At 38.9% G+C, this 21,456-nt stretch overlaps 5 protein-coding genes across 7 annotated transcripts; 2 read left to right on the forward strand and 3 right to left on the reverse strand.

The window, feature by feature from the left end:
* Positions 1-385: 385 nt before the first annotated feature.
* scramb1 (scramblase 1) lies at positions 386-4,660 on the reverse strand. 2 transcript variants are annotated; one of them, XM_065487368.1, is made up of 7 exons: positions 4,644-4,660; positions 3,576-3,695; positions 3,083-3,196; positions 2,614-2,831; positions 2,011-2,175; positions 1,596-1,757; positions 386-1,533 (listed from the first exon to the last, which is right to left on the reverse strand). In XM_065487368.1, exons 2-7 carry the CDS (start codon positions 3,619-3,621, stop codon positions 1,462-1,464), a joined length of 777 nt encoding a protein of 258 aa, XP_065343440.1. In that variant the 5' UTR covers positions 3,622-3,695; positions 4,644-4,660; the 3' UTR covers positions 386-1,461. The 2 variants fall into 2 exon arrangements, with proteins under 2 accessions (XP_065343440.1, XP_065343441.1); XM_065487369.1 differs by having other exon boundaries at positions 3,576-3,594; positions 4,644-4,657.
* Positions 4,661-5,659: 999 nt separating this feature from the next.
* Positions 5,660-6,137, forward strand: LOC135942493 (ras-related protein rapA-like). The gene is made up of 2 exons (XM_065488623.1): positions 5,660-5,735; positions 5,872-6,137. The coding sequence occupies exons 1-2, from the start codon at positions 5,660-5,662 to the stop codon at positions 6,135-6,137; spliced, it is 342 nt and encodes a 113-aa protein (XP_065344695.1).
* Positions 6,138-7,099: 962 nt separating this feature from the next.
* LOC135941699 (phospholipid scramblase 1-like) lies at positions 7,100-16,465 on the reverse strand. 2 transcript variants are annotated; one of them, XM_065487367.1, is made up of 8 exons: positions 16,362-16,465; positions 15,877-16,004; positions 13,944-14,249; positions 9,299-9,412; positions 8,834-9,051; positions 8,235-8,399; positions 7,851-8,012; positions 7,100-7,788 (listed from the first exon to the last, which is right to left on the reverse strand). In XM_065487367.1, exons 2-8 carry the CDS (start codon positions 15,920-15,922, stop codon positions 7,729-7,731), a joined length of 1,071 nt encoding a protein of 356 aa, XP_065343439.1. In that variant the 5' UTR covers positions 15,923-16,004; positions 16,362-16,465; the 3' UTR covers positions 7,100-7,728. The 2 variants fall into 2 exon arrangements, with proteins under 2 accessions (XP_065343439.1, XP_065343438.1); XM_065487366.1 differs by having other exon boundaries at positions 13,944-14,252.
* Positions 9,476-10,810, reverse strand: LOC135941702 (uncharacterized). Its single transcript, XM_065487371.1, has 2 exons — positions 10,446-10,810; positions 9,476-9,783 (listed from the first exon to the last, which is right to left on the reverse strand). Exons 1-2 carry the CDS (start codon positions 10,583-10,585, stop codon positions 9,600-9,602), a joined length of 324 nt encoding a protein of 107 aa, XP_065343443.1. The 5' UTR covers positions 10,586-10,810; the 3' UTR covers positions 9,476-9,599.
* On the forward strand, positions 16,255-19,491 carry Rap2l (Ras-associated protein 2-like). The gene is made up of 2 exons (XM_065487370.1): positions 16,255-16,369; positions 17,457-19,491. Exon 2 carries the CDS (start codon positions 17,766-17,768, stop codon positions 18,309-18,311), a length of 546 nt encoding a protein of 181 aa, XP_065343442.1. The 5' UTR covers positions 16,255-16,369; positions 17,457-17,765; the 3' UTR covers positions 18,312-19,491.
* Positions 19,492-21,456: the final 1,965 nt, after the last annotated feature.

Consider the following 21,456-nt stretch of genomic DNA (forward strand, 5'->3'; position numbering starts at 1 on the left):
CCCAGCTCATCCCGTGGGCTATGAGCTCACCGGATCCATAAATAACACCGCTGAGCGAATTACATGAGGCCCGAGTGGCCGCAGAGGAGCTTGGGCCCATCCTTTGGTCTCCTCACACCGAGGTTTTTTTTATTAAAACGCCAGACATTTGTCCCGAAATAAGCCGCCGGAAAGGTGCGAAAACCAGCAAGGGGTGAACTGGCGCTGGTGCTTCTCCCAGCCCGATATGATCTATCTGAGCGTTTCGAGTCATGTTGACCAACCACCTTTTGCCATCTCTGACATAGGACAGCCAGTATTAGGTCCCCGAAATGCTCAAATACCTCCCATTGCTTCTTGATATTGCAGTAGTGGTGAGGGCGAATATTTCCATGAAAAGTATTGATTATGTTTTGAACTATATATTTTATTGAATAACATTTCGTATCGACTCATTGGACAAAATATGAACAGATTTGACGGTATTCCATAATCTGCGCGACAGCGACATTGTATATGTATAGCTCCCATGTTATAAAATTCGCAACATGCAATATAATCATAATTTTACACTAATATATTGTAAATTGTAATATCACGATGAATTGTGATCTTTTTAAGACACATATTTTTGTCAGTATTTGACAGGAATAGAGAGCTTGAACCAGAGCTTTAAGGCCATCTGACAGAGTGTTCATCTCTTGTCAGCATAAACTGCTGCAAACGATAGCGTAAACATCTAACAAATAAGATTTAATCATGCTCATGAACGAATTTTAGAGCATAAAAGGTGTTAACAAAAATAGACAAGAGAAAAATCGATTTTTATGTGTTGTTCAGTGAATAATATCAAACTTTTCATAGGAATTAGAAATATTCAAAACGTTAGACTTAGTTAGTATTTTTAGTGCAATTGTAATCTGTAAATCAGTGATTAATATTTTGCTTCCTAAAGAAATTTCAAAAAAATTGCCACTAGGAAGCAGTTTAAAAATTTTATAATTATCTGTGTACTTCACTCGGGTAAAAATTGACACTTAAAGCATTCCCACTCCGTCGCCCTAATTTGCAGTGGCGGATACAATTATTGTCCACCCCCCAGTTATATTTATTTAGCCACCACTTTGTTGCGCTCAATATGCGAGCAAAGAAGTGGATCATTCTATATTGTATAATAGAGCCGCCGAGTCTGCGAGACACGAGTTTCCCTAATAAATAACCTGAGTGCAATGAATGAGTTGTGTAATTAATGCCAAGATTGCCCCAAGTAAGTCATCTTAACATTAATTACCTAACGTAATTCTCCCTTGTACTCGCCCTTCTGACAAGACTACGCTGACAGCCCATTTGGTAAGAAGGGTTAGCCAGTGTCCGGCTTCAGGGCGACGCACAGCGGCCAGTTGAAGCTAGAATTTGCAAATAGCGGGGGCAACCGCGGGCTTTCCGGCGCCGACGGCCGTTGTGACACGGTTTGTTCCCAAATTAGTTAGTTCCATGTATCCCGAAACAGTCATGTAACACTTTTTTCCCCTTCTTCTCGAAGTACATCGCATCCTGAAAGAAATGATATCGGACTTTAGATTACGGAGTGCAAAATTTAATTGGTTAATTATTACAATCAAGAAGCAGGCGCCGAGCATCACTGCCTTCATCTTCACATCCAGATCCATGGGGAAAGAAATGCCGAAAATATCAGCGTCAGTGAAAGCTTCCCTGACGATTCCTGACCACTGCTTCGAGATCTTGCCCACTTCCCTTATTCCGTCGGCAGACAGGACCTAATGTGAAGTAGAAGGTTAGAAATAAAAATTTGAAGAGAGGAAACTTCATTTGGTGGAATTTTTTTAAAGATCTTACTTAATAGCCACCTCGTTTAGTAAAAAATTTACGTTATTCACAGCAACTTAACATTGGAAAACATTTAGAAACGATACCATCAACTATATTTAGAATAATGACAATATTCTATAAGAGATAATAAAACGACCCTCTTTTTTGTGCTTCCAACGTAGTGGCGTAATTTAAACATACCTTAAACTCGACATCGCCGCAAAAGCTGTAAGTGCAGAAGGGGCCCTTGATCTTAAGTACAACATTGCCAGCTGCATCCTTAATGCTGAAATGAGGAGTCCAGATGCTCCAGTCCTGTTCCACAGTTCCGACCAAGGTTCCAGGAGGTGCGGTCACTTCCATGGTCTAAATAGAAAGGCATTTTAAAATATTAAAAAAGGATATGACTGCATTATCAACTGAATAATAAAACAAATTTCGATGGTCATATAGCTGATAATCAGCTTTTTCAGTTTGCATGAATCTTAATTTTCCCTTTTGATTTGAAAATTGGCTAGCATTTCCAATGCTGCTATGAGATTAAGTTCAACTTAAAATCATCCTAGCGGTAATAAGAACACCATTATTTGGAAATTTTCGTTCCATCCTGTAATTAAAAATTGTATTTCTCAGTCATAGTTTTAAGAAATTAAATTATACCTCCCTCATGCTTAACCATTTATTAAAATTTTTAAATGAAAATTCTTTTGAGGTGGTAATTTAGACTTCTTTCACAATCATGAAAGTAATAAATTAATAAATTGCATTTTTAATAAGGAAAATGGTTTTAAATAAAATCCGAACCTGTAACCAGCATGGGCACCAACAGCTCTGGCAAGCGAACGGACGGTGGAGATGAATGACCATATTTCCAAAGTTATCATGGATTTTCATGTCGAAGGGCCTGTTGGGGCCGCAGCAGTTCCTCACGAGGCATCCGCTGCTCTCTTTGGCGCTGTAGATCTTCTGACCCATGCTGTTCTTGACCGAGTACTGGTTAGCCGTTTCAAAGGCAGTCATAGCTGCACGAAATGTACTATTTTTAGCATACAAAAACACTCCATTATTGAATACAGAAAAACTTTATATATCATAGACAACCATCTAAATTCCTAGTGGAGTTAAAATTACAATGGTGGTAAAGATCACTTGATATATGCTTTAAAAATTTAAGGGTTCTTTTGCCAGGACCTTTCAGATCGATTAAAATATTTGCAGTTCATTTTAGTGTGTGTTTTTTATGACTTTTTATTTTTTTTAAAAAAAATCGTACCTTCAAGTAGCTCTACTTTCTGGTGAACGAGGAGCTGGTCAATCATGGTCAGATATTCCAATCCAGGAGGGCAGTATGCTGGGCCTTGGGGGGCTTGCATCCAGTTTTCACCATCTGAAACATGATCCAGTTTTCTTTTTTTATGCCATTTGCCGATATCGTGAGTAGAAAACTTACACAAATACAAAGATCAGTCGTCAATTTAAGCTAAGTTTTTATGATGCAAGCAACCGGGCTTTTCAATAATTTTAAAATGATATTCAAGACATTTTCCCTGATGAAACTATTTTTTCATGCATCCTTTCTAGACAATGTAATTTAAAAAAAAATAGTTTTCCGGTTATGACAGATATTACTGGTACATACTCTATTACGGTTCATTTCAAAGGATTTCAATATTTAAGTGTGAATCGGTCTCATATATATATAATAAAAATGAGATATAGAGATAAAAGTCACGCTGCAGTCATATTAAGGAAATTTTAACACTTACCCGCTGGTGGATGCGGCGACTGGTTGGGTAACGGAGGGTATGACATGATAAGTACTTGTCTAGTTCACTTGCGTGTGACGTGGGCTGCAGTTATTGGTGTATGTCCCTCGTTATTCGACCCTTTAAGGAGAATAAAAATTTTAAGGTTGAGTACAGTCAACGTCACAGCCTTATAGTCAGGGCTGTGATTTTTTTTTAAGATACGGCTATATTTAGAAGGTTTTTCAGATAAATTTGGACTGTTTTAGCCGATTTTTTTCAATTAAGACGGTTCAAGACGATTTTGTTTATTCGTTATTTCCACTGCAAATACTATATTACCATATTAAAAATTCAATGGAAAATAACCATTTCTAATTTTTACTAGCCTTTTTCCACGGTGAGCCTGAGCGACGGCGAGAAAGGTGAGAAAATGGGATCGTAGCTCCAAATCTCGAATTCTAACATTCAGAATTTCAAAAACTACCCACCGTTGGACTCGTCTCAACCTGCCCTGACGAGCCGAAAGGGTGCTTACCCTATACCCCTAAGATGCTACATTTTTTTACTTTTTTCGCGGGGGTTGAAGTAAAGCAACTTAAGGGTGGAGGGTATAGGCACCCCTAAACCTTTCAGCTGGTCAGGGCAGGTTGAGACGAGTCCAACGGTGGGTGATTTTTGCAATTCTGAATGTTAGAACTCGAGATTTGGAGTTTCAAAAGTACGATTTTTGAAAAATTCCTATTTTCTCGCTTTTTTTCTGCGCGCGGCCGCTATTATTTAGAAAGGTTTGAGGCAAAAAATTTAAGCACGCCTCTGGAAAGCTCATTTAGTTTGCAAGAAAATCATATGCATAACATGTGGGGGTTGCAGATCCCCATATTTATTCGCAAAAAACACTAAATTACGTGATGAAAAAATGTAACTGATGATGACGAAAATTACGTATATGTCGCTTTCACAGAGCATACATACGCGTACAAAGAAAAAACAAATAGCGCGTGAGGGCGGTTTGTACTATTATTTAAAACAAGCGACCACGCCTGTTTTTTCTAACATTATTCTAACACAAAATACGACGTCACTCACCGGACCCAGCGTTCCACACTTCTATTTTTCCCCTTTGACACGCACATTTCGCAGCCAACTTGTTGGAGTAAATTTCACCAAAACAAAGCTTTGCTGGTGCGGCCTGCGGCGTGCGAACCGCGCTTGTTGGGCTTCTCAGCTCTTGTTAAAAATGTCATAATCCAATTATTGTTGCACCATCAGAGTTACAAATTAGCCGGAATTTTAAGCCTCTTAGAATTCGTGTGCTTTTAAAACAGCCCATTCCTCTTAAACATTTTTAGCTGTGGTTAAATTGAAGGCCCTGCGACTCAATTAGAACAATGTTTTTTATCATAATAGCCAAGATATGAATTTCTAAACGCTTAAAGAGACTTAAACCAGGTATTTTTTTTATTTTACTTTTCTAAGAATGGACCGGAATTGTATCGATTATTAAAATGACATACCGCCAGATATAAAATCAACGGGATGGCTGAGTGCACTGTAAAGAATTTTTTATATATTAATTTCTGGATGAATTGCTGAAAATTTTTAAGTAAACTTCCAGGTTTTTTCTTTTTAGATTTTTATTAGTAATTAAAAGTTTAAAATTTACTTTTTTTAACATTATATTTTAATATTAAATAGCTTTTGAAGTTAGAATTTTGTTATTTTTTATTTATTTAGTATAATTAATTAAGAACAATTTAAATTTTTATATTTAATTTTTAAATAGACATAATATTGTATAACATATTTTGAACAGCAAGTACAGTGAAAGTAAAAATACATTTTTAAATTTTGTTTTAACAAATCAATATAAATAAGGGACTCATTTATATGCGGATGTTGAACACAATGTTAGTTTAAAGCTGGACTGTGATTGTTATATCGTGATTTAAATAATTATGTAAAAAGTCAAAATTTGATTCATATATGCAAAAAATTCCTGCCTCTTAAATCTGTAAAGTGCTGTTAAAATGAAAAAAATTAAAACATGTTTCGTGGAATAAAAAACAAAGATATTTCCCTCTAATTTAAGATTAGATTTGGAGATGTCTGTCAAATTTCAGAGGCACTTCGCGTTGACTGGCTGTCCTGACGGTGCGGTTGGAACCGAAGCCGCGAGAGGTCTCGAGTCTTCGGAGCCGGCGGCTGCGGAGGCCCTAATACATTATTATTGTTTTTGGTGTCGTGCGCTTGGTCGGCTCAAGCGGGGTTGGCAAGAGCGCCTTGACCGTGCAGTTTGTCTCGGGCTGCTTCATAGAGAAGTACGACCCGACCATCGAGGACTTCTACCGCAAGGAGATCGAGGTGGACAGCTCGCCGTGCGTGCTCGAGATCCTGGACACGGCGGGCACCGAGCAGTTCGCCAGCATGCGCGACCTCTACATCAAGAACGGCCAAGGGATCCAAATAAATATAATATCGCTGAGCGCGGATTACACGAGGCCCGAGTGGCCACCTGCAGAGGAGCTTATTGGGCCCAATGTGGCCATCTTTTTGTCTCCTCGCGTAGAGGTCTTTTATTGAAACGCCAGACATTATTTGTTCCTAAAGCTGCTGGAAAGGTGCGAAACCAGCAAGTGGCGAATTGGCGCTGGTGCGTCTCTCCCAGCCCGCGATGAGCTATCTCTCAGCATTTCGAGTCACTTAACTAACTACCTTTTCCAATCTCTGAAATAGGGCAGCCAGTATTCAGGTCCCCGGAATGCTCAAATTTGCTTTGACACTCCTGAAAATGCCTTAACAATACATACGAGCCAACAGTAAAAACAATGCAAAAGAGTGCAAACTCACAAATAAACTTGGTCCCACCCAAATAAAAAATTTGTTATTTGGATATATTTGGATCTGGGAGGCGTGCGATAGCAAAAACACACTGATTTCAATATATTTCTGGTTCTCGCTCACCTTTCCTGCGCAGATGCGCGATTGCAACTCCACGTAACTGGGCTCCACCCTTGCAAACATTGTTTAGCCTGAAAAAAGCAGCTGCTTACCAGGACTGGTGCTTTCCTATTTAATTTAATAATTATAAATCTGATAATAAACATAAAACTTGATTTTTGAGCTATTGATGAACGCGTGACAGCTCTGTTTCGTAATCCATAAAACCTCAGACGGGGATATAAAAATATTATTGTAATGTTTTTAATAATCGTGACTTGGCAATATTCTAAAGATTTTAGCAAATTAATTATATCATTCTGAAATTTTTTATCGTATTCTAATGTAATTTATATTAATAGTATCATATTATAAATGCATAAAATACTTACGGAGTTGGCAATCCAGAAAATTTGGGAAAACGTTGAAAATCATACATGGTTAACCCGGTTGATTCTGCAAAGTGTTTATAAAGAATACCTAACAAAACTTGTTTTGTTTAATTGGACTAATAATTTCTACAGGAAAAACAGCTTTATTTTCATTTTTTTCTTGATATTGCAATGGTGGTGAGGGCGATTATTTCCATGAAAGGTAATATAAGATTATGTTTTGAACTATATATTTTATTGAATAATATTTCGTATCGACTCATTGGACAAAATATGAACAGATTTGATGGTATTCCATAATCTGTGCGCCAGCGACATTATATGTATAGCTCCCATGTTATAACATTCGCAACATGCAATATAATCATAATTTTACACTTAATATATTGTAATATTACGACGAAATTGTGTTCTTTTTAAGACACATATTGTTGTCAATATTTGACAGGAATAGAACTAGAACCAGAGCTTTAAGGCCAACTGACAGAGTGTGCATCTCTTGTCAGCATAAACTGCTGAAAACGACGATAGCCTAAACATATAACTAATAAAATGTAATCATTCTCTGAACGAATTTTAGAGTATAAAGAGTTTGAACAAAAATAAACAAGTGGAAAATCAATTTTTATGTGTTGTTCAGTAATTCATATCAAACTTTCCATAGGAATTAAAAATATTCAAAACGTTAGGGTTAGTTAATTTTTTTTGTGCGACTGTGATCTGTAAATTAGTGATTAATATTTATTTGCTTCATGAAGAAATTTAAAAAAAATTTGCCACTCTAGGAAGGAATTGAAAATGTTGTAAATATCTGTGTACTTCACTCGGATAAAAATGGACACTTAAAGCATTCCCACTCCGTCGCTCTCTTTGTTTCCCTTCTTCTCGAAGAACATCATATCCTGAAAGAAATGATGTCGGATTTTAGATTACGGAGTGCAAAATTCAATTAGTTAATTATTACAATCAAGAAGCAGGCGCCGAGCATCACTGCCTTCATCTTCACATCCAGATCCATGGGGAAAGAAATGCCAAAAACATCAGCGTCAGTGAACGCTTCCCTGGCAATTCCTGACCACTGCTTCGAGATCATGCCCACTTCCCTCTCTCCGTCGGCAGACAGGATCTAATTGGAAGCAGACATGGCTTAAAATAAATTTTTGAAGAGATAAAACTTTAATTTTTTATTTTTGATGATATTTATTTAGCCAACTCGTTTAATAATTAAATATTAAGGAATGTTGGCCATAAAGGCTGCATTAATTAGAATGATGACAGTATTATTTTAGAGAAAAAACGTTCAAAATTCCTTTTTTTCTTTCAACGTAATGGCGTAATTTAATCATACCTTAAACTCGACATCGCCGCACAAGCTGTAAGTGCAGAAGGGGCCCTTGATCTTAAGTACAACATTGCCAGCTGCATCCTTAATGCTGAAATGAGGAGTCCAGATGCTCCAGTTCTGTTCCACAGTTCCGACCAAGGTTCCAGGAGGTGCGGTCACTTCCACGCTCTACAAGGAAAGACATTTTTAAAATTTTTAAAACAAAAAGAACAAGACCAGAGTATCAACTGAATAATAAAACAAATTTTGATAATCATATAGCTAATAATCAGGGTTTTCAGTTTGCATGAATCTTAATTTTCCCTATTGATTTGAAAATTGGCTAGCATTTCCAATGCTACTATGAGATTAAGTTCAACTTAAAATCATCCTAGTGGTAAGAACACCATTATTTGGAAATTTTTGTTCCACCCTGTAATTAAAAATTATATTTCTCAGTCATAATTTTAAGAAATTAAATTATATCTCTCTCATGCTTAACCATTTAATACAATTTTTAAATAAGCATTCTTTTGAGTTGGTAATTTAGACTTTTTCAAAAGCATAACAGTAATAAATTGCATTTTTAAAAAAAAGAAAATGGTTTTAAATAAAATCCGAACCTGTAACCAGCATGGGCAACAACAGCTCTGGCAAGCGAACGGACGGTGAAGATGAATGACCATATTTCCAAAGTTATCATAGATTTTCATGTCGAAGGGCCTGTTGGGGCCGCAGCAGTTCCTCACGAGGCATCCGCTGCTCTCTTTGGCGCTGTAGACCTTCTGACCCATGCTGTTCTTGATCGAGTACTTGTTTGCCGTTTCAAAGCCGGTCATAGCTACACGAAATTTAGAATTATTTTGGATACATAAACTCTTCATTCTTGAATATAGAAAAACTTGATTTATCATTTATAGACATCCATATCAATTCCTAGCGGAGCCAAGATTACAATGGTGATAAAGGTCACTTGATATGCTTTACAAATTTGAGGGTCCTTTTGACGGGACTTGTGAGATAGATTATTAAGATATTTACATTTAATTTATAACTTTTTCTTCTTTTGAATCGTTTTAAAAGCGTACCTTCAAGCAGCTCTACTTTCTGGTGAACGAGGAGCTGGTCAATCATGGTCAGATATTCCAATCCCGGAGGGCAGTTTGGTGGGCCTTGGGGGGCTTGCATCCAGTTTTCACCACCTGAAACATGATCCAGTTTTATATTTTTAGACCATTTGCCGATATCGCGAGCAGAAAACTTACTGAGTCGATAATACAAATACAAAGATCAGTCGTCAACTTATAACCTAGTTTTTATATGTACAGAGAGTCTCAAAGTATTATGAACGAAGAGTCAGGAACTTTAAGGGGTATAATATAGTCTTTTTTAGAAAACGGCAAGGCCGCCGGATTCGATGGCTTTGATGGCCATGTCGTGAGTGAACTGGCTTTCCGTGGTGTACGGACTGCTGCACTGTGCCAGCATTTTCGCCCACAATATGCTGTCCTTCCGTTCTATGGGCGCAAAGTCCTTCGGGCGATTCACCTTCCGCAGATAACGTTGGTTCACCCTGACAAACAAGAAGAGACGATTGAAGGGTTCAAATTTGCTTATTTCATAGGAAATCTTGCAAAAGCTCTGTAATCCCTAAGATCTTTATCGTTGAAGATCAAGAATTGACCATGATTATTGTAACAGTCAATTGTTGTTTGGTGAAATTGATATATTGCTAGTGAATAGAAAATCGAACAAGCAAATCAACAATCTGGGTATATAAGATCAAATTTCAAAAACAATCCAGAGATAAACATGTTTTTAAGATTAATTTTTAGGATTTTACGGATTTTAGAGTGACTTGTTCTCACATAGGCGAACGACAAGAAATAACTGGAGTTCTAAAAAGCTCAGGCATTTTAGCCTAATCATTATTAGCCAAATTTTTTATTCAGAGACCAAGGTAAATCCAACAATCGGATCGTTTTTTTTTCATTAAAAATTTGTCTGTGCATATAATCCTTTGTGATTCAGTAAAATGATTAAAATTCTAACCGTTAAATCAAACACAGACTGGAAAACGTCAAAATTATGATAACGAGGAGATAAGCTACGAGAAACATGGAAAATTTAACCTTGTCACAAATAAAAAAGAAATTATTTCAGCTAAAATATTTTAGTGTTTTTTCTCCAATGAAGAAAGCAAATTTGTTTTCCTTTAGATGGACATGCTTGTACCTGGAGTAGCCGCCACGCAGTTCGAGCAATACCCTGGACCACATGCGTCTGATGACCATTCGCCTGGCTCTGGGGCGCATGTACTGGAAGGTGGTTTGGCCGCCGAGCAGCGGCTGCCTCTCGCTTTGGTACCCGTCCATCGTGGACGCCGGAGCGGTTCTCCGCGAGAGAAACTACACGGGTCTTGACTGCGTCCGCCGGCAATCAAGTCAATATTAGTCCATTGAAAAGATAATGGCAGCCAAGGTCCGAAGAATAGCGGCAGTCGGGCAAAAATGTTATCAGTGCTAATAAAGGAGCACATCCAGCCAGGTGAGCGTACAACCGTCGAGTGCGGGGAAAATAATAATAATGCTGCAGCCGATCGGGCGTCATTCTAATTAATATGGTGAAAGACGCCAGGATCGTGTGCACTTATGAGTGTGGGTTATTGTTTCACACGTGACACGCGGCCGCGGAAGGTAATGATGCAAGTTGTTACACTGCCTGCGGCGATAGATAACTCTTCATTTTCATTGCAAAGTGGACGCGTGCAAACCCGCTATTTGCATGTTGTGAATAAACTTGTTTGTTGCGGATTAGTAACGACGTCATGCGCTCACGAGAAAGGTGAAGCCCGTTTGCAAAAGATGCATATTATTTAAATGGATTTTTAAGACGTAGTTGTTCGTCGAAAAACTTTATATATCTATTTCTTGTTGATTAAGATGTTTGATTTGGTGCTTGACCATATCTTATCCAAGAATTAATTATTATTATTATTTCTCGAGTTGGAATAAACTTGCTGTCTGTATCTTGGAAAAGCTTTAATATTAATATTTGATCTGATATTATCGATTATTTGACAAATAGATAAGCGACTGAATGTAGCAATCAATGCTTTACGCGTAAATATTTAATCAAAAGAAAAAGGCTTACGATGCATACGCAGTAGCTACCTCTGGAGAAAATTTTCTGGCACCAGTTTAAAAAGGAAATGAAATGAAATTTACATACCCCTACCACGGAAAAGTGATTACAATTCAAGGTGCATGATCTGAGTGCCAACACACTCGACTGCTTCTCGTGTGCACACCCAGCATTGGATCTGCGTCGCAAGAAAATGCCACTATTCCGTTATAGAATTTGTGCCAATTCGTCCAAATATTAGATAACAATTAATTTAGGTCAATTAGTTCAAACAAAAACAGTTCATAAATTGCACATTTTCAAAAGTCGAAAAAATAAATTGTAAAAAGCCACGCGAACGATCGGTAACTGAATGTGCCTTCAAAATAGGGATCAGGAAATGACATCCCTATTGGCCTGATTGCTTGACTCAATTTTCGATGTTGCGTTTCAGCGTAGCAAACAATGGAAAATACAACAAGCAGTATACATCAATCAAAGTTAATGTTGACGTATCCAACTCGACTTATGCTGAATCCTAATAGCTATCTGAACGTTTTATGACGTCAGAATATCATTACTGGTCAGAGTGGTCTTTGTTTATAGCACTCTATTTTTAATACCGCAACCAATTTTGGCTTTTCCACATTTTTCTCTTCTCTAATATTAATTTTCTAAGATTTTGAACAAGGAAAGGAACTGAAACGGACCTATGAAAAACTTCATCCCTTTTGCAGAAGATGTTAATTGTCAACTTGATTGTGCAGTCAGCAGTTTTGAGCCTGTCCTCACAACGCCGCAAGGTGTCTAGTAAGTATATCATAGGAAGGAAAAAAACAATACAAGAAAACAACTTGAGTGACACGCGGAGCCACAATGCGACCGTGAACCATGAATATATAATAAGCAGCTTCTCTGGCACCATTCATCAGTCGGAATCGTCATAAAGCCAATTAACCGACCAATCAAACAATCCCTCCCTGCTAGACGGAATAGAAGGAATTACTGCTATGCCAGCCTATCAGCACGGTGGAATAGGTTATCACTTTTCAAACAAAAGTATTAGAAGTCTTCTAATTCTTTCATGAACCAAATACGTCAAACGAAACCAGCATTATTTGTTTTTCACACTTAATTTAAAGTAGTGTAAAAATACGTGACACAAAAAACCAATTCCGACGCTTGTTTTCAATTCTCATGTTACAATAATTATTACTTACGTGACTCACTCGTTTGCAAAAATGTGCTTACTTTGGAGCATGGTCAGCTGGCAGGAAATACTTGTAACCGTGTTAATAAGTTTATTTTTTGTAACAATGATTTATGACATGTATGCTCTGTACTTTAATTTAAATGTTGGATGACTTTTGAAACGGTATTCAACAAAGTCCTTTATAATCCCAGAATACGGATGATTTTACATTTTCAAGCATTATATTTTACCAGAACACCTTTCTAACAGTTATTTTGCCATTAAAACACTGTTCCAATCTCGCACTGTCTAAGCCATTTAGAATTTATGGCAACGTCAGCTTCATTTTCTAATTTGCGTGTAACTGCAGTTACTGCTAAGTTAATTTTGGCGGTCTTCAGATGATTTTCAACAATTAATTATATATTTTGAATGCAATCATTAATAACAATTTATTTTAATTAATCAAAGAGTTATTAAATATTTTCAGTTGTGAGTTCCTCCGTAGCAAGGAAATATATCATTGTCACTGAAATAGCTACTATATTTTCTCAGTAAAAGAAATGGGCAAAAATTTTCATGGCCATGCAGGTTTGTTTTAATCTAAGAGAAATGGAGAAAGGACTTACTTGTGGATTTATGTCTGCGCAGAAGCATTATTTTTGTTTAAAGGAATTGTTTGAATAAAATTAATTAAAATTTGGCAAGTATTGCCAAATATGTTTATTTCTTGGAAACATTTAAAACTGTTCACAGCTGTGACAGTCATATATTAATTCATCAAACCATACAAAATCAGAAAAAAACAGTTTTATTACTTGATAGTACTTTTATGGTTATATCTTCTATCTACATTTTACTGGCCAAAGTTTCGACGTTTTTTGGTTACGTTGGCTTAGACAAAAATATATGACCGCTCAAATTATTAAATTCAAAATATAACCAGGACAAGAATTTTGGTGATCATTTTTAATCATCATAAAAAATTTCATGACCAACTATTAAAGGGATTTAATTTCAATTTAGGTTTATTTTTTGAGTGAAAATACTCCTGTCTTTATATGATAGTTCACATTTCGGCCAAACCTGGTTTATAAATCAAACTGTTCCGAGTTGAACTATAAACATTCCTTCGATTTCTCCTTAACAAAAAGGTGAATCATCGTTGACATTCAGCTGTTGCCAAAACCAAAAGAAGGGAATGACTGGGGTCTGGTCCAGTGGCTGAAAGGTTAACAAGAACAGGGCCAAAGGGACAAGTCGGTTGGCTTGCTTGACACACATCAAAGGGGAGAGACTCATCGTTCAATCTTTGTAAAACTCTCTGTACAAATAGGTCGCGACCAAACAGTAAATAATGATAAAGGACACAACCCATATACCATATTTGAGGACAAACGAAGGAATTAGTGTACTACCTCCTGTGCCTATCGGCTGCTGGGTGACCACTTGGCCCATCGGCGGAGCAGGGTAGCCCCCACCCTGTGCCGGCGGAGGGTAGCCCCCCGGTTGACCTCCAGGCGGAGGGTAGCCCCCCGGTTGTCCTGCAGGCGGATAGCCAGGGTAGCCCTGCTGCTGAGGAGGAGGGTATCCTCCGGCCGAGGGTGGGTACCCCGGGGATGAGGCCGGCGGCGGGTAGGGCGCACTGTAGCCTCCTGGCGGCGGGTATGCACTCTCTCCTGGCTGCGGCATGTTGTAACCGGCGCTCGGCTGAGGCATGGACACTGCTGCAAGCGAAATTCGTATATAAGTATCGGGAGTTTGGGTTTATCGCCGAGATAAAAACTGACGCGCCTGGAAAGTCTGCTCTGACGCAGATAATATTAAAGTGCACACCGGCAGCTGCGTGACTTTGCGTTGCTTCGAGGAGTCAATCGATCTTTGCGTATTCTCTGGTGCGTCAGTGCGTCTTGTTCTCAATTTAGTGTACGATTAGATTTAGTACTGCTATTTTTGTTTCGATTACGATACGCAGTCACTCTTGAGGTTTGAGCCGATTATTTAGCTTTCGTTCAGTGCTGTCAATTATTTTTTCTGCACTTCTATTTCCAACAATATTAAAGGTATCATAATATTTAATACTTTTCATATAATACCGAGAGCGCTTTCGCATAACAACTATTTTTTTATTTCAATACTGATAACGAAAATGGGAAATATAGGCAACACTAAACTTATTCAATAAGTCTTTACTGGGTTTTCCATCTGTGTTCTTGTTTGTTTTAGCCTGGGTGTAGATAAGTTGAAGAAAAAACTGGCTGTACTTGTTGCAACAATCTCTGTGTTTGATATTTTAAATGATTAAAAATTATAATTAAAAAAAAATCTTAAGAGCCATTCAAGATAATTTCAATCGATGCCTTTGCATTTTTTACGTTTGATTCCTAAATCAATGAGCTGACGACGTGCTTAAGGAAAAAATAACATTTTTTTCTTGGAAAAGATTTAATAAAAAATGAATGGGTCATTTCACTTCTTAGAATTGCAGGATGGTAGGTTGTATATATTTAAAATCTACAACGTTTAATATCAGTGCTCCTCATTCAACACGATATCTCGAATTAAAAGAAACTTCATTCACGGAAATGTTGGAATAGATTGAAGTCACTGACAATGAGAGCAGTATTGAAATGTATCTCTTGAGACACAATAAGAATTGTTTTTATATATTTCTTAACCTCTGCTCAGCACTTGGTGTGGGCTATGAGCTCACCGGGTCCCATAATAACACCGCCGAGCGGATAACATTGGGCCTGACTGGCCGCAGAGGAGCTAGGTCTCAAATTGACTATTCTTTCGCCTCCCCGCACCGAGCTCTTTTCATTGAAACGCCGGACATTTGTCCCTTAAACCAGAGGAAAGGTGCGAAACCCGGCTAGTGGCATTTCGAGTCGCTAAATTAACCATCTCTGGAATTGGGCAGCCAGTTTCGCGAATTTCTCAAATATTTCATATTATTGCTTGACACTCCGAAGAGTTCCATAACAATGCGGGCTACCAAGCTCTTCAATATTTTTAAAATAATATTCGAGACATTTTCTCAGATGAAACTATGTTTTCATGCATCGCCTCTCTAGAAAACTTTTATAGAAAATTTTCACCATTGATATAATTAAAGCAAATAGAACTGAATTCTTTTAAATAATAAATTAAAAACAATATTTTTAGTTTTCCGGTTTTGACAGATTTTACTGGTATGTACTAATTCAGTTCATGACAAGGATTTCAATCTTTAAGTGTGAATCGGTCTCATATTAAATAAAAAATGAGAAACAGATAAAAGTCACGCTGCAGTCATATTAAAAGGAACGGTGAATTTTGAATACGCAAAGTAAAAATTTCAACACTTACCCGCTGGTGGATACGGCGACTGGTTAGGTAATGGAGGGTATGACATGTTAAATGTCTAGTTCACTTGCGTGTGACGTGGGCTGCAGTTAATGTTGTATTTTCCTCGTTGACTCACGCACTTGTCGGACCTTTAAGGAGAACAAAAATCGTTAGGTTTGAGTACAGTCAACGTCACAACCTTATAATAAATGCTTTCTAATTCGACCACCGCGATTTATTTTTCGACAGCGCACAGAAAAAATATGTTTTCACTTGAATTACCAACAAAGAGCAAACTTATGTACCGCGCCTTGTCTTCCTAACGAAAAAGCGATAAGGGGCAGCAAGACCTTTAACAATGTAGCAAAAATTCGCAATGGCGCTCAGACAGCTATTTGAGGCATTTTTTGTCGAGGCCCAAGGACGTACGGGTCTAATTTTGACAATCCTCAGTTGACACCGCGTTAGAGTGGATAGGAACAGTCAAGAGACACAATTCGTAATACCTGCTAATGTGAGTGCGGTTTGTACTATTAATTAAGAGCGACCACGCCTGTTTTTCTAATAATATTCTAACACAAAATACGACGTCACTTACCGGACCCAGCGTTCCACACTCTATTTTTTTCCTCTTGACACGCACACTTCGCAGCCAACTTGTTGGAGTAAATTTCACCAAAACAAAGCTATGCCGGTGCGGCGTGCGAACCGCGCTTGTTGGGCTTCTCAGCTCTTGTTAAAAATGTCACAATCCAATTATTGTTGCACCATCAGAGTTACAAATTGGCCGGAATTTTAAGCCTCTTAGAATTTGTGTGCTCTTAAAACAGCAAATTTCTCTTAAACATTATAAGCTGGTTTAATTCAAGGCCCTGCGACTCGATCAGACCAATAATTTTATCATAATAGCCAAGATGGGAATTTCCAAACCGTTAAAGAGACTTTTGCCAAGCTATTTTTTATTTCGTTTTTCTAAGAATGGACCGCAATTGTATCGAATGTTAAAATCACATGCCGCCAGATATAAAATCAACGGGATGGCTGAGTGCACTATACAGAATTTTTTGTACACGAATTTCTGGTTAAATTGTTGAAATTTTTTAAATAAACTTGAAAGTTTTGCTTTTTTCGATTCTTTTTAAAATTTACAAATTTAAAAGATAAATTAATTTTTTTTAATATTTTATTTTAATATTAAATAGCTTTTTAAGATAAAATTTTGTTACTTTTATTTTATTTAGTATATTTAATTAAAAACAATTTTAAATTAAAATATTTAATTTCTAAATAAATTTAATATTGTATGAAGTATTTTGAATAGCAAGCACAGTAGAAGTAAAAGTTAAAGTTTTAAATTTTGTTTAACAAATCAATATAAATTAGAGACATGATTTTGTGATATAAGGTAATTAAACACAATATTTGAAACTGGTCTATTGTTGTGATTTAAATAATGAAGTTAAAAACATTATCAGCCTCTTAATCTTAATCAATGTGGTGCTGCTGAAACGAAAAAATTTAAAATATGTTTCGAGGAATAAAAAACAAAGATATTTCCCTCTTATTTAAGATTAGATTTTGAGATTTCTGTCAAATTTCAGAGGCACTGCGCGTCGACTGGCTGTCCTGACGGCGCGGTTGGAACCGAAGCCGCGAGAGGTCTCGAGTCTTCGGAGCTGGCGGCTGCGGCGGCCCCAATTGTTTATGGTGTCGTGCGCTTGGTCGGCGGCCGTGTCAGTGTTGCAAGATGGCTGTCTGAGTGCGGACGGGAGACGATGCGCGCTAGTCTGCAGCACAAGTCCGTGTCAGTGCAGCTGCTGGCGTGATCGGACGGGACGGCTGGACAGTCGCGGATCTTGCGAGTGCCTTGTGGCCCGAGGAGGGCGGCCGGCGGCGGCCCCGCGTGCAAGATGCGCGAGTTTAAAGTGGTGGTGCTCGGCTCGGGCGGGGTTGGCAAGAGCGCCCTGACCGTGCAGTTTGTCTCGGGCTGCTTCATGGAGAAGTACGACCCGACCATCGAGGACTTCTACCGCAAGGAGATCGAGGTGGACAGCTCGCCGTGCGTGCTCGAGATCCTGGACACGGCGGGCACCGAGCAGTTCGCCAGCATGCGCGACCTCTACATCAAGAACGGCCAAGGCTTCGTGGTCGTGTACAGTCTGACCAACCACCAGACCTTCCAGGACATCAAGCCCATGAAGGAGCTGATCACCAGGGTGAAGAACTCGGAGCGCGTGCCCATCCTGCTGGTCGGCAACAAGCTCGACCTCGAGCACCAGCGCGAGGTGTCCACCATCGAGGGCATGGCCCTGGCGCAGAACTGGGGCTGTCCCTTCCTCGAAGCCAGTGCCAGACTGCGGACCAACGTGAACGAGGTGTTCGCCGAGGTCGTCCGCGAGATGAACTATAACCCCGAGAAAGAGAAGAAGTCGTACTGCTGCTGCACAGTGCTCTAGACGGCCGGACGGACGGCCGTGGACGGACGGAATACGTGTCTGTGCACTCCATGTGATATTTTTGCGACTAATTAGTGCAGGCCTGTGACAGAGGACCGCCCGTGCGTGCGTGCGTGAATGTTCCTTTCTACCAATCTTTCTTTCTTCCTTTATTTCCGTCAATTCCCTCGATTCCCTCATTTCTCTATATCTCTCGCGGTGAGTCGCCCACGGATTTCACTTTCTAAAGCCGCGACCTTATGTACTGGCTGGCTGACGTCACGCCAAATAACCCCGGGCCTTTTTCACTCGATCCTTGTCGTCGGCACCTGCGGCCACCCTGAGCCCCGAGCCCAAGGGTCGCTCCTCTCCGGCCTATTGTGGTCTCTGCGGGCGCGAGAAACAGTCAGTTCCCCTTTTATCTTATCGGCCAGACCGCAAGCAGGCACAAACAGAAAGTCGAACGGACTGATAATTTGTATGAATAACTCGAGCCCCCGGAAAATAATTGTATACTGCGCAGTTGTGTGTCGGAATCGGATTTAGCGAAAGCAGAGAGCTCTAAATTTTTGGAAAATTTGTAAATGGAGAGGAGATGCGTGTGTGACTGTGTCCCCTGTTCGATTCCACTGCTTGAGTAGTAATGTACTGTTGTAATCGCGAATTAAGTGAAAAAAAAGAGCAGAAACGAATTTTATATATCACAACACACACACACACACACACATACATTCACGAAAAACACAGACACACACACACACACAATAACTAGAAGTGCTAAACGATCATGTATTTTGCCATGTTGTAATGGTTAATGAATTCATTAATTATTATTATTATATCCGTGTATAGAGTCAAAAAAGAAAGAAACCACCAGCCAAGTGAGTGAATATATATTTATTGCTGTTCATTTTCTCAGTAAATGTCGGTTTGTGATGTCAGACAAGCAAATTCTTCTGTATTTTGCGCTCATTTAATATTCTCGGCTCTTGATGAAATGCATATCAAGCGAAAAATTCTCTATACTCGCTGTGTAGTTTTCGGAAGCGCGGAAATTCGGCGCCCTTTCAATTGGACTTTATCGAAATTCTATCATTTTTGGCATAAAAAGAGCAGTGCGAGTATGTTTTCATGTATAGTTTTTAATGTACAGATGATGAAAATGATGAATATGTTTTAATACATGGTTTATAAAAAATAATCAGCCGCCAAAGTTTCATTTGCAAAAAACAACTTTCCTTTTGTGATCGCTGATTCAGTGCAGATTATAGTTTCCTCGTGACTACGCTCGTTGGAATGCAGCAAATCGAGCGGGAAAAATGTGTCATTCGCCGGGAAAATGAGCAACTCGTCCGTCCATCGGTGGCTAAATCAATTACGGTCATTGAAAATTCTCATCAGGCGGCAGCACGCCAATATAATTGCTCTGCTCGGGGACGGAATCCAGTGATTTTTCACAGTCAATACCCCAGAATCCAATTAGCCCCCGACGAGTTGTGCATAATCGAGTGAATATGGGCGGAAGGAAGCTGGTCGCCATGAAATTACGCACGCAGAGAGAGAGAGCCCCCTCTCCTCGCCGGGTGGCATTCTTCAGGGGCTTCTGCGACGACGACAGGTGGCCTGGAAATTCAAGACGTCTGTCTTCTGCTCCCGGCACCCAGCAGAATTTTCAGTGGTCCTCGCCCATCAGCAAGGCTTTTAGGTTTTTATCAGAAGTAAGCAGCTTTTGTTTTCATATTTTCAATTTTTTTAATTTATAGTTGTCTCATTATCAGCAGAAAAACACCTATTTTTAAACGTTTCAATAATAACAAAAACAGTTTAATTGATTTTATGGTTTCTTTATCACTGGACTCACAAATTCAAACTTGGAACCATTTAGACTAGTTAATTTCAGCTCTCTTTTTTTCAATTTAAGGCTCAGATTGATGTTGCTAGCTTCCCAATTATGATAAAAGGTGTGGAATATTCCGTAGATTAAAGTAAACAAATCTAAATTCTTTGGTGAGGTAGGTCTTGCTGCATGTTTGGAAATTGAGGAATTTTTCCTATCTCATCTATTCTTGGACCTTGAGAGAAGAGAATATTCTTGTAGTTTATCTCAAATTTTTGTCTAAAAAGAATGTTCTTTGAATCCACGTTTTTACTGGTCACTAAGTAATATTTTGATCGCTTTTAGAACGAATAATTTAATTTTATGACTCTTCAAGGTTAATTTAACTGAAAACATTTTAATTCGCAATCCAGAACCTGCGTTCAGCATGAAAATCCTGTGTTTATAAATAAAAGCAGTATAGAAAAACTCGATCAAGGAAACGACTTGATTGGTATGAATCACCATATTTGTGTTTCCAATCGCCTTTTATAAGTCAGCGTATGTCTCATGTATATCCACTCCGTCTCCGTACTGATAAAAGCACTGCGCAAAAGGGGATACACACACACAGCAAGCTAAACTATAAGTCACGTATCCGCTGTTCTCTCTCTCTCCTCGAGCAGCAGATTTGCATCGGCGGGCCCAGCCAGCAGCATGATTGCGGGCTGTGTGTGTCATCGGCGATGAACGCGGCGGCTGCGAGTGAGTAACACGCCGATGGACGGGCGAGGGAGTGCCCTCGGCGAAGGTCTGGCGGCCGGAAAGATGACATCTGGCCCGCTGCATTGTCGCTAACATAGCATGTGTGGTGTGTCGGTCCTGCTGCTGCTCCTGCTGCTTCTGTTTTGCCACTTTTCGTCCCCCAAGATTGAGAGAAATGAATGGAGCAGACAGACACGCACGTCAAGGTGGAATTTTAACTGTTATGTTTCTGACGGTTCCGCCGGAGCTGCTCTTAATAGGCAGGATATGCTCGCGATTCGAGATCGTATTCCTGCCGGAAAAAGTGCTCTTTTAGAAGGGAAACAGGAGATTGTCTTCTTATTACAAACTGATTCAGTTTCTTTTCTACTGATATTTTGTGTTTGGTAATAAAGAGATCCAATGTATTTTTGGAGTCCATTTCTTAGATTTTGAAATTAAGTGTTTTATATCATATGAAGTTAAGACTAAGAATAAACAAAAAACAACATTATCTAGAAAGGAATTTGTCACCACACGTGAGCAGGGATAGGATAAGAACAAAATTAAGAACTTGCTGAGGCTCTTTTGGGCTTTGTAGCTCTT

This window comes from Cloeon dipterum, chromosome 4, assembly GCF_949628265.1.
Source record: "Cloeon dipterum chromosome 4, ieCloDipt1.1, whole genome shotgun sequence".
NCBI lineage: Eukaryota > Metazoa > Arthropoda > Insecta > Ephemeroptera > Baetidae > Cloeon > Cloeon dipterum.

Bases quoted from the DNA above. Each gene is read 5' to 3' on its own strand.
- LOC135942493 (XM_065488623.1), top strand. From the start codon at position 5,660: ATGTCTGTCAAATTTCAGAGGCACTTCGCGTTGACTGGCTGTCCTGAC. The intron at 5,736-5,871 runs GTCTCGAGTCTT...GCTGCTTCATAG, and splicing joins TGGAACCGAAGCCGCGAGAG to AGAAGTACGACCCGACCATC.
- Rap2l (XM_065487370.1), top strand. From the start codon at position 17,766: ATGCGCGAGTTTAAAGTGGTGGTGCTCGGCTCGGGCGGGGTTGGCAAG.
- scramb1 (XM_065487368.1), bottom strand. From the start codon at position 3,621: ATGTCATACCCTCCGTTACCCAACCAGTCGCCGCATCCACCAGCGG. The intron at 1,758-2,010 runs GTATGTTTAAAT...ACTTCACATTAG, and splicing joins GCGGCGATGTCGAGTTTAAG to GTCCTGTCTGCCGACGGAAT. The intron at 1,534-1,595 runs GTAATAATTAAC...CATTTCTTTCAG, and splicing joins TCGGCGCCTGCTTCTTGATT to GATGCGATGTACTTCGAGAA.
- LOC135941699 (XM_065487366.1), bottom strand. From the start codon at position 15,922: ATGTCATACCCTCCATTACCTAACCAGTCGCCGTATCCACCAGCGG. The intron at 9,413-13,943 runs GTAGTACACTAA...ATCATGTTTCAG, and splicing joins GCAGCCGATAGGCACAGGAG to GTGGTGAAAACTGGATGCAA. The intron at 8,400-8,833 runs GTTCGGATTTTA...CTTTCCTTGTAG, and splicing joins GTTGCCCATGCTGGTTACAG to AGCGTGGAAGTGACCGCACC.
- LOC135941702 (XM_065487371.1), bottom strand. From the start codon at position 10,585: ATGGACGGGTACCAAAGCGAGAGGCAGCCGCTGCTCGGCGGCCAAACC. The intron at 9,784-10,445 runs GTACAAGCATGT...CTTGTTTGTCAG, and splicing joins CTGCGTGGCGGCTACTCCAG to GGTGAACCAACGTTATCTGC.